The following is a 12,348-nucleotide window of genomic DNA, read 5'->3' on the forward strand; positions in this document are numbered from 1 at the left end:
TGACATCATGGCAATGCTACACTCTGAGAAGCTGCAGATCAATCACAAAACGGTATTACTCTACCAGACTCTTGGGAAATAAGAATATCAGGTTGGCTCATAACCACAAATATTAAAGGCTAAGAAGAAAGAAAACTATAGGTTCAACTCCAACTATTTGGGCTTGCTAGAGAGAAAAGCAGCACAAAAATACTGCACGTCAAAAAAAAGAAGTTGCTGGTGAACATGAAATACCACTCAGATCACCTGGATTAAGTTGTTCCTTTCCAAAAATAAAAATTAACAGGTAAGTGAAATTTCACTTTCATTGCCAAAAGCCTGTCTTCATGTATGGGATATGACTAGTTACAAGAAAGAAATAAATATACATTTAAGAAAGATTACTATAACTTCCAAAGGAATAACTAAAACTCTCTCGTTCTGACAGTATCATTGATAACACAGATAGTAAAACAGAGTTAGTTGAAAGCAAACTCCACAGCATGCTATCCTTTTTCTGATAATTTTCTTTTAGAGGAGCCCCAGTCCTTCACAATCCCATGTCATTTATTCCTCGTCTATATCTGAGGATTTAGGAACCTCTGTGTTCCTCCTGTTATCTCTACATTCCAATGGAGCTACTTTACTTTGCTGTTTCACTTTCAAGTGCTGTGGCACAGGTATCTGCAGCCATCATTCCCCAAATTATCTTAGAGTAAATAACTGTTCAAAACAAGTACCAGGAGGTAAATCCTGTTTTGGGAGTTGGAGGGTTTTTTCTCCATCAGCAGGTACATGTATCTGTTGAAAAGAAAATATAAAATAAAATGCAGTTCTGCGGGAAAACATCACAACTGAGCAGGTTCCACAGCCACTGTGGATACAGCCATGATAGAAACCTGTTAGTAACAAGACACAATCAAAAAAAGACCAGCATGGGAAGAATACATATCAAATACAAATAGAAATATGGCTGAGCAAGGGGGAAAAAAAGGCAAAGATACCTTGAAGTCAAAATAAAGCTGGGAGAGATTTTAGTAGGCACTCTGAGTACGTGCAGTTGCACTTTTCAAAGCAGAACTTCTGAAGCCTTAAGGCTGGGTTGTGATCATGAAAATCATCACTATTCAAAGATGTGTAATTTCCTTTCAACAGAACATGCAAGGTTGATATTCATACTATAAGATTACATAGAGTAATCATTGATAAAGCAGCATTATGTTCAAAACATAAAAAGATCTATTTTGGTGGTTTTTTTATGGAAATAAAATTTGTATTCAGAACCTTGCTACACTGGAATTTTCAATACTCAGAGGGGCAAAATAATCTTCTCTCCAGAACCCCAACATTCAGATATAGTATTGCTGGATAATTTTAAGTTAATTACTCTGTTCATCTAAACTCTACAGCAAATGAAAATTTCAAGAAGCAAAAACTTTAGATTTACAGATCATTACAACAAATATTTAAATGCATACTGCTTTCACCATGGTGTGGGTGATCTGGAAGTTAGGACAGAAAATCATAAGGAAGATAAATCCCCTACCATCTCAGCTAGCTACTCTATACTGCACACAAGGAACCTACTAAATATTTTGTTATTGGCAGCGCAAATTGTTAACTATAATTTGTTTGCTCTTCATAGCCAGGGGCACATGGATCACATATAATCTAGATAGTCTAAATAAAAGTAAACTGCCAGTGCAACTCTTTTTGGTCAACAGACTGCCTTCAGTAACCACTCTAAGAGCTACTGCACAATTTGCCTACTCTACAAAGTGAAACATATTTCCTTTTAGGATCAATCCTCTAGAAATCAAGATGTCTCTATGAAATCATTCTCTATGAAATCATAGTAAACACAAACTCATTCTGAATCAACTTACATCACTTGCTGAATTTTTCCTCTAGCCCAACACCATTTAAAGACATCATTGCTCTGATGGGTATGCTCAAGTACAATGTGGAGTAAAGCCTACAGATTTCTTCTACAAGTTTACTTTTCTCCAACACTTATAGCAAAAAAAAAAAAAAAACCCTTTTATTTTATTAAACGGTAACTTCTATCAGAAGCTTAAGAAATCACAAAGGTTACCTCTTTTGAGTTCATTTCTGTGAAAGCGGAGCACTAAAGCAGCACAAAAACCTCTGTATAGTTCTGGAAAGGATTCAGAAAGGATTAAAAATATTTCTTTCCTTCTTTTTTTTTCCCCCCACCCTTCCCCCTGCAGTTTTCATCATTGCAAATTTTTCATTTAGAATTATACCAAAACAAATTCATGTAACATCTTTTCTCTTGACGTCTCAAACCAAACAAGATTATAATTTAAAAAACTAAAAACTAGTAAAAATATTTCAAAAATTTATTTCCTTTACAGGATCTATACAACATCTAAGGGTTGAAGTCATTGACCAATTGACTTTCACCACTGGAATTTTGTTCTTGATTTAAATCATCACTGAAGTACTCCTTTGACAGCAAAAACTTTAGAAAGCACAATAAATAATGTGATTAGTCAAACTCATTGATCTTTCATAAAGCCTTATAAAACAATGACATGGCCTTATACAGCAAAATGGAACTTTTTTAGCACTGGCATTTTATAAACAAGAAATAATACATCTGCAAGATAGCAAAACAATTTTAAGTCTGAGATCTCAGTAAAATAAAATTTTTAAAAAACCATGGTTATAATAAAAATATATCTTCAAATTAATACTTAATTTACCCATCTTTTTAAGTTTTCTCTCTACATCTCATTCACTATGCCAGTTACTGGGTCATTATTTCAGAGAGCATGCATAAGAAGAGAGCAAACACAGTTTGTCAAAATCCTTCACCAAATAAAAATACAGAAGAAAGATCAAAGTAATTAGAACATCCAACATCAATAAAGGTACAACTTGTGCCTCCTGAAAGGCTGTGCACTTCCAGAGTGGAACATCATCAAACAAAGATGAACCTACAAAGGGGCAGAATGCAGACCCAAGGTAGTACAGGATTTGGGATACAGAAAGTATGGACTTGATCTGTTTCAAATATCCTTGCGGGTTTTTGTCTAACATCTAAAAACCAGCAGCTTCCTGTTAGTTTTTAATCCTATACCCACCATTATTCCACACAATGTAAAGAAATATTTCATTTACTTACTGCAAAAGAGCTGAGTAAATGGTTATATACTGTGCATATATATACACATAAATAGCTGGATTTAGTGTGATAATCTACTAGTGAGTTTGGTTTTTTTAGTATATTAAAAGTTCAATGAATAAAATTCTAGAGAGACTGCATGACCTCAGTTCAGCAAATATATTAACTGAATCACTGGAGTGAAGATAAGAATTGTCAGATGCAATTGGACATTTATGGACTGAGTAAGCTAGCATTTGTAGCTGCAAGCTGAAGAAATCATGAGTTGCATATAATGAGTATTTTAAAATGTCCTGTATAGTGTACTGCAGTATGCTGCAACCTGATATCTTACCAATACATTAATAAGGAAAGATAAAAATCAAAACCAAGGATTTGAAATCTGAAAAATCAGGTAGAAAATTCAAATGCAAGGACATCTTCAGTATATAGATGTTGCAGTGTCATACCAAAATCCAGACCTCTTTGTAGTGGGTGTCCTTTCTACCTTCTTGCCAGCAGCAGGAAATATTGCACACTTATGTAAAAAGTTCGCAATATTTCCAAATATTTGCAAAAAAAGTGAAAAGGAGGCAGTGACTTAGCTTCCATAAAAGTCAGCAATGGAATGTTGGCATGCACAGCAGCCTAAGATCTGGCTTCCAAGGTAGCTTTTATGATGTCATGGGGGATTTGCACTGTATCTCTGAAGTACTATACTACATTCCTAAAAGAAAGGGCTATCTAAAACCTCTACTTTTACATCAGCAATTGGCAAAACAGAACAAAAAAGGATCATTTAAAAATATGAACTTTCCTATAGAAACGTATACTGAAATATATTAATACATCACACTAACCTGTTACTCCATCTTGGTGCTGCGTCTTGAGCAAGGTATGGCAGTAATTACTTATGATGGTATCATCAAACACGCTGCTGAAATCAGAACCTCCTGGAGTAGGTCCTGGATGATTTCAATTAGAAGAAGTCAAGAAGTAACAGCTTCCTAATCAGCAGTTTTCTTCTAACAAGATACTTATATTAATCTAAGAACAATTACTTTCACTCTCCATCTCCTACTAGATTGTTGTAATGTTGGATAAATAGAATTTAATGAGATCACCTTATGCTAAATTGATTTTTCTACTCTACAGAGCGAAGTGCTTTTCAGTTCAGAACTCAGCGGTATATGCAGTGAAGTTATCGTGGTCAAAATAATACATTCAGTATATGGAATGTGAAGACATGCACAATATATTGATTTGCTGTGAAATTCTTATATAAATTTCTATATTCAGGTTCCTGAAATGAATGTTTCATACCCTGCAATAAATTATTTTTTTTCCCTTTTCGGTGGAGTATTTTTCAGCAACAGACACGCTCTTTTTAGAAATCACATATATCCTCATAAGACAGATAAAGTCATTCTATGCTGAGCTGAAGTCAGGACCTACCAAATCTAATACATCCTTTGAATCAAATTTATGATCTACTAAATCATATTGGTATTATGTATATTGAAAGCTCAAGTGATGAATCACCAGCTAAATCAGATTGCAAATACATGACAATATAGTATTTATTAAAATGGCTCAGTGATTTGTTTTAGTTGTCAGAACTTAATACGTCAACTTCTGAAAAACTCTTAAAAAAAAAAATTGCAGGGATTTTTCAGAAAGGAAAAAGACACCATGTAAAAATGAGCTAGGAAAAGTCAATCTCTGCGTGCATCTGCAGAACAAGGTGTCACATGCTGTTGTTTTGTGGAAGTGCTCAAGCAGGGCTTTCAAAGAAGTGCAAACACTCTGCTGACAGTCACCTCTAGGCAGTTGCCTGGGATTTCACATTTACATTAGGCGGTGTGGTTTAACCCAGCAGCAGCTCAGCACCACACAGCCATTCACTCACTCCCCCCTATATATCTACACACACATGCATATCTCCTCAATGCAGTTACTCACCTCACACCAACTGACACCCTGCTACCAACCGTCCCACCACCTGCCACCTGAGGCCCAGCCAATCCCAGCACAGCAGCCAGCTCCTGTCTACTTCTTTTATAATTTGCTGATAGCCACCATTTTGAATGTTCTGTTTATTTCATTTGGGGGGTTTGTTTTGCTTTTCAATTTTTTTTTTTTTTGTTAATCTGAGATGCATTTTTTTTTCCTGATAGCTGAGGGAAAATTCATATTTACATTGCAAAGAAACTGAATCCCACTGTAAAAAACGTAACATGAAATATTTCATCAAATTACTCAATCACGGGGTAGATCAAACTATTATTCTGAAGACTTTGTATTTTTCAGTTTTAAACTGTGTTTTATAAGTTTTTAATACACCATAAGAGTCTGTGTCACATTTTCAGAAGTCAGTTAGGTGTTCCATCAGCTGTCAATAACATTTGGTCTTGTTCATCACACTTAAAATTACAACATACCTCACATAAGGGGTAAAATTTTCTTAGTTAACCATTTTTATCATATTTACTGCCTAATACTTAAGTGAATTGGAACATCTTCTACTATTCATTTGATATACTTCACTATTTTTTAATGCTAGATTATACATTTCTGAATTAACATCCACATCCTGAAAAGTAGCATATCCTTGATAAAAACAAACAGGATGCTTTGAGATACAGCTAAGTGATAACACAGCTGCTGTTATTGCACGGTATGATACACAGTATTCAGCGAACAGTGTAGTGATGAATTCATAAAAGTGACAAAAAGACAGTTATTAGTGTATTTTTCACTGTTCATTTTTCGTTTGCTTGTTTTGTTTTTCTGTTACTTTCTTTTATATCAGATTAGAGCTTTTTTAAGGTGAAATTGTAAAAAAAATTGCATAGGAAATAGCAACCCTGGCTCAAAAGAAATCTAATGTAAATCATAATTTGTTATTAGATTACCCTCAGCATAACTCATCCGACCACCTTTATATGGTGCTGTTTAAGAATTCTATAACATAGATAAATTAAAACACATTTAGCTGATGCAAGTCTGTGTTTGCAAAGGAGTCCTTCTGCGACCTTGCCAAGTTTACAGAGTGTGCCAATAACAGCTCAGATTAGAAAACTCACTGATTAAAATTTTGCTCACTAGGATAAAACACTTGAAATGAATCATCTCATTTTCCAGTATGTCCTCGGGTTGCTGCAGGCACAATAAATTACAGTCATATAATAGCAAACAACTGTAAAAAATTAGAGTTAATACATTTCACATACAACATAGCACCTGTTTTTGAAACTCTGAATTGTCTTAATTTTTTATGTTCATAGATAATGAAATATGATCAGTACTTTTCAGTGTGGAATTGCAGAATCATCAGTTTGTTTGTTGTCCAAAATACATAGAACTGAAACCTTTCTACTGACTTAATCAGTAGACTAACATTATCTGCACGTTACTAATTAACATCAAATGCTATCCCTAATATCTCCACAAATAATGCTCTTGCAGAATGCAGAACATGCTGGGTATAACCTTGTGCTCCAGTGAAATGATCAGAATATAAATAGAAAACAGCAACATGCCATTGCAGTGGAAAATAATCAGCAAAAGTAGTAATGGAACTAATGCTTGCCAAAGCCTTGAACATGGTGGCAAGAATGCAATCCATCATGCAGCTGTTTGTCATTTCTGCAAGGGATTCCAAACAACAAAGGTTCACCTGAGGCAAATCTCCTAGGTGACCCCTCTAGTAAATGTAGAGATGTAGGCTCCTCCACAGGAAGACTGAGCTAGCTGATCCAGTTGCCTTCAGAAGAAGCCCATTTACTCCACCTACTGTAAAGACAGCCCGTGCACTCACTCAGCTCTGGGGTAAAAGCCTATTATTTGCATAGGTGTTACACAGAACTCTACTTTTCTATCTGAGCAAATAGATAACATCTATGTTTTTTTATGATACAGCCCTAAACTTTTATCAAGATACTGAAGGAGATAATCCAGCAAGTTTGGTGGTTCACTGTGACCAGCACAATGCTCTATTTTAATGCCCTATTTTATCTGTTTTAACTACATGCTGCAGTACTTTCAGAAAGTTTCAGAGAGGATCATTACAGATGGTCTTATAAAGACATCAAAAACCCCATGGTATCTCCTGAAATAAGTCGTCTTTTTGTCTTTTTTCTATTCATCTCATGCCAGAAGTAAACTGCCCTGCAATTGCTGAAAGGTACTGAAGCTACATTTTGCACTTTGTGCATTAATCAGATTTGAAAACACTTGAGTACACATACACGTCAAAATGCCAGCTATCAGGCAAATTGGGTAAATGCCAAACTTAAAGAGAAAATATAAAAATGAAAGCACGACTGCGGTTCTAATTGCTCTCAGAATTTATGTCAGGCTTTTGAACTGAATTTCAAAGCAAATGGGCGCTCTTAAAATGATTATCATCTTTCATCATCGTTTCAAATCCTAAAAGGCAGCTTGCATTCTTCAGGATATCCTACCTTTCCCCTACTCTGAGATCCCGGTACTGTCACGTGACCGAGGCAGCTGCCTATCATGAAGTACTCCATCACCGTTCCCAGAAATGACTGTGAGGGAGAAAATTAGATTACACAAGTGATCATGCTGAAAACTAACAAGACACATTCTGAAATAAAAATAGGACAAATTCGAAACAATTTGAAATTCCAAACCTCCATTCAGTGTGTAGACCTAAATCACAGTTCACTTCTCAATTGTTCTATTTATTTTCTAAATGAGGTGCGAACTAGAATTCTTAAACACAGACTGAGATTCACTGCAGTCTTTGTGTTTGTTTTCAAGACAACAACATTATTATTTCATTGTATGTTTTAATATGTCTCAATTTCTTAAAAGGTGCACTAGAATTTTTTAGTAGAAAACTGAGACTAAAAGACTTTTTGTTCCTTTTTCTCCTTTTTTTTTTTTTTTTTTTTTAAGGAAACTATTTTACTGATCCAAGCAATTTACAATCTCAAGAGCATTTTCTGTAAAATACATGTTCAAAAAAATCACGTAATTTTAAGAATGATTTTCAGAGAGACTCTTAGAACACAAGTCTGTTTTCTTAAACATTTTCTGAATCATGGTTTTACTTGTCAGATTTTTCTTATATTAATGTTACAACATTAATAAAATGTCAATGCATGGCCAATTGTGTTAGGATTACAACCACACAAATACTAGAAGGTTAAAACTGGCTATTGAAAATATCTCATTTTTCATACTACAAGTATCATCCTTCATCTTAAAACTGTCTGCCAGCGCTAACTGCAGACAAATATGAAATTAATCCTTAACAACCGTTTATGCAACTACTAATAAGGTAAAAAACTTATTACCTTTAAAATGATACATTGAAGAAAAAAGCTCTTTTTCTGAGTTCGCTCTATATTAGCCTTAACATTTTGTGCATGACTGTACAGATGACAGACAAAATATTTCCTCACAAAATAACACAAGGCAGACAATAATGTTTCTGAAAGAGATTTCTTATATTCATGGAAATTAATGAATTTATAAATGAGTGATGAGATGACAGATTATTTTCAAGAATATTTCTCTATTCCTTTGATATTACTGCTGCCCCGAAGTAGAGGTTTGCTCTAAGAATGTTATGATATGCTCTAACTGTACAAAAACTGCACAGTTACAATATCAGTTCAGTCCTTGTGAACAAGTAATGCTTTCTACATCCACCAGAAAGATAAATATATTAACAAAAGCTCAGACTTTGGAAAGGATCTGAAGAATTGTATGGAAAAAATTTTTGCTGTGCACATAAAGTGCATTCACTTTAACTTCTCATTCAGGAAAGCATCCTTATTCAGGAAAATATTTAAGCACTTACTTGACTTTAAACACATGTTTTGGGCCCGGTGAAGCAAATGAGATTTAATCACATTCCAAATAATGATGGATATAAAGCCAAAAGATATTAACATGAATGGTTTTTGGATCCAGGCTTTACATTTTTCAAGTCTTAAATATACACATACAGACATGTACATACACATATACATACACCCCCGCACAGACACACGCACAGAAAGAATCTGTCTCTAAACTAAGCCAAAATATGAGAATCTAGAATTGAAATGATTATGTGTTAGGAAACCAAAATTAAATTGAAAATGCAGACTTGAAATACAGTGGCTGCTTCATCTTGCTGGTTCCTTGAAACTGAAGTTTATTTCCTCTGAAGTAAACAATTACAAAAGCCTAAGCATTTCCTGTCTAGAATCTTCCCTTCTACGCTCCTACCTCAAGTTTTGATCTCACAGAAAAGAAATGTTTTGGTTCTAACAAAAAGCAGGTTTACAGAGCTTTTTTCTCACATTCTGATGCCAGGAACAAGAAACTACTTCTCGTCTGAAGAGATTAGCCTCTGGATAAGAAGCTGATGTTGGCAGAAGCATGGACTTTGCATCACAGCTTGCTTTATGAGTATTTTTTTTTTTTACAAGAGGTACCAAAATACAAATTTATGTTTTAAAACAGTATGATAAAAAGTTACAACTAGTTTAGTCATTAATTACTCAATCATTTATTAGGGTAAACAATCGCTGTTTTTTTGAGATGGAAAAAAAGGGGATTTCTCCTCATTTTATACCTCAAATAAAGATGATTTTTAGAATCAATTGCTCAAAAGAATGAGCCTTCATTGGAGCTGTGTAGCACAATAACATCCCTCTTTAGGAGTTCACTTAAATTGCATTTAATCTCTTTGTAAAGCTTAATAATAACTGAAGCTACAAGACCTTCCTCCTAAAACACAGTACTCTGGGATGCCAGGCTAGGCCTGACTAAGCATTTATAGACAGACTGCAACTATGGCAAGTAGTACAAGCATGAGATTTTTTTTTTCTTATCTGTGGCAGAAGATCCCATGTCCAGTAAGTAGGAAGTTCAGGATTCTTCTTTAAAAGTCTTTTTGTATTTTGTTTATGGTTGCTTTTGAGCTAGAATACCGTTATCAGTCATGTTGTAAGAACAGCACAAGAATGAAATATTGAAAGTCTTGAGGTCAAGTTTGATAATTCTTTCTGTGCTTCCATCAGACGGAAGATGATCTTGTGTCACTAATCAGTCTTTAAATGGAGCACAGATGAAAAGCTGATCCTGCAATCTATTCTAATTTCAGTAAGCTCTGCAACCCACATGATCTACTTCATTTTTTTCAGTTCTCTCCCCCGTCCCACTGGGAAGGCAGGGAGCGAGCAAAGAAATGCATTGTACTTAGCCACCTACTGGGTTAAACCACAACATGTACATTTTCATCATCATACATACCCAAGTAAATCATTACTGTCTTATTTGCAAAGCTTCTAAGTTCTGAGAACAGTACAGCCTTTCAAGTTAGGAACTGAGAATACAGCAAAAACATAGCTGAAAGCTATCTAAAGGGCATCCTATACAAAACACAGAGAAGATGCGAAGATGTCTATGTGACTAAATTCAGATATTACACACAACAATATATATATTTTTATCAATCTTGGATTCAAAAGCTATGCAACTCTCATTGCTTGAAAATAGCAGTGCTACTCTATGGACTGAGATGGCTTCTGGAGATATGAAAGACTTTCTGGTTTTTATTAGCTATGATAACTCCTAATAAGCAAAATGTATCAAACTTTCACCTGTCAAGGACATTCTGCTAAGATGAACATTACAAAACTCTTTTGGAAAGAAAAAAGGATTGTACATGAGACAAGAACAAAAAACAAGAGGAAAATCAGCACTTCAGATAGAAATTAAAAATGTGGTTTCTGACTGCACAGTGATTTGAACCTTTATACCAATGACTGATAAATTTTGCAATCTAAAACCAGATACTGTTGGAATTTTAGGAATCATTTTTATGACTGATGACTCCATTTCATTTGATATTGAATTTGATTGGTTTTATTTGATAGCTGCTTCTCTGCATTCCTTATGGAAGCATGACCACATTAGTGCTTGAAATACGTTTTGTTATTATTGAATAACACTAGTTACTCCTCCAACATTTTACTATATTGGTATGACTACAATGAACTTAAGCACAAAGAATCCAGGTTTCTCTTTTTCTTTTTCTTCTTTTTTTTTTTTTCTCCTCCATAGAAAATGTGTTTCTCTACTAGGGAACACAGAACTTTTACCTAAATCTTTCATTTCTAATTCCTATCACATGCATTACTCTAATGGGGCAGCAGAGAAGCTGTACAACATACAGCCCATAGCCAGCTGAGATACTTAAACTGACAAGCACAAAGACTCCAAGAGCATAAAGGCGGATTTCCACTTGGAGGATCAGTTATCATTCATCTGTTTCCCAGAAATATAACTGTATATAACTAGAGAATTTTACAGCTTCCCCAGTTAAAAATTTACTCTACTTTTCCACCATTCTACTATATCAGACATCTTTGATTTGTGTTTGTTTTTTTGTTTTTTTTTGTTTTTGAGGAGGGAGGGGTGTGGTGGATAGGATTGTTCAGATTACTCTACAGACTATGATTGCTAAATATTTTAAGGAAACCATAAGTACCATAAATATTCCTTGAAGAGTTGCAGTCTTAGTAAAAGTTCCTCTGAAAATATTCTCAGTATTCCCTAAATTAAAGTTTCAGGAAACTTTTTATTATAACTTCCCATTTTTTATTTTGATACAGGGTAAAAGGACAGGCCAGTTTTGATCAGCTTAAAGATAGCCAAATGTTGCTTCCTATAACTAAATCTCACCATCACAACATCACAACATATGTTTAGACCCTCAAAAAAAAAAACCTAGGAACTGAATAAATACCATTCTACCTCTCATCATCTCAGCTTGCACACCTCCTAAAAAAAAATCTCAATTCATCAAGACTTTTTTCTACCTGTTCTGCATTTCAAACTGGAATTTAACCTCAAAACAGCTAGGTCCAAGCAAAATATCCCCTTACCCACACTAATAATGTTCTGCAGTGGTTTATAACATTTTATTTGCATTGTTTTCATTTCAGCTCCACTACTCTCAGTGCATACTTCAGATTTCAAGAGCCAAGAATTGTCCAAGTACAGGACATACTTGAAAAAAATAAAATAAAATGAAAAAAATAATAAGAGAAGTGCAGCATCATAATCTTTTATGCATTATGACAACTGGATAAAAGAGGATTCTCTGTGCTTTGAATGCAGATCTATTGAGATCTGATGTTAATCATCCACGACTGGTGACCTTGACCAAAATATTAATAGTATTTCCTGCCCTCTCCAGTTTGGAAGCA

At 34.6% G+C, this 12,348-nt stretch overlaps 1 protein-coding gene across 1 annotated transcript in view; it reads right to left on the reverse strand.

The window, feature by feature from the left end:
- The window catches only part of IQCM (IQ motif containing M), a 111,281-nt gene extending 103,637 nt beyond the window's left edge, over positions 1–7,644 (reverse strand). The window contains 2 exon segments of the mRNA XM_042870529.1: positions 2,075–2,137; positions 7,576–7,644. Coding sequence (XP_042726463.1) covers positions 2,075–2,137; positions 7,576–7,644 — 132 coding nt within the window.
- Between the last annotated feature and the right edge of the window lie 4,704 nt (positions 7,645–12,348).

The sequence above is a fragment of the Lagopus leucura genome, unplaced genomic scaffold (genome assembly GCF_019238085.1).
Source record: "Lagopus leucura isolate 7727_CA_CO unplaced genomic scaffold, USGS_WTPT01 Super-Scaffold_100004, whole genome shotgun sequence".
In the NCBI taxonomy this organism is placed as follows: domain Eukaryota; kingdom Metazoa; phylum Chordata; class Aves; order Galliformes; family Phasianidae; genus Lagopus; species Lagopus leucura.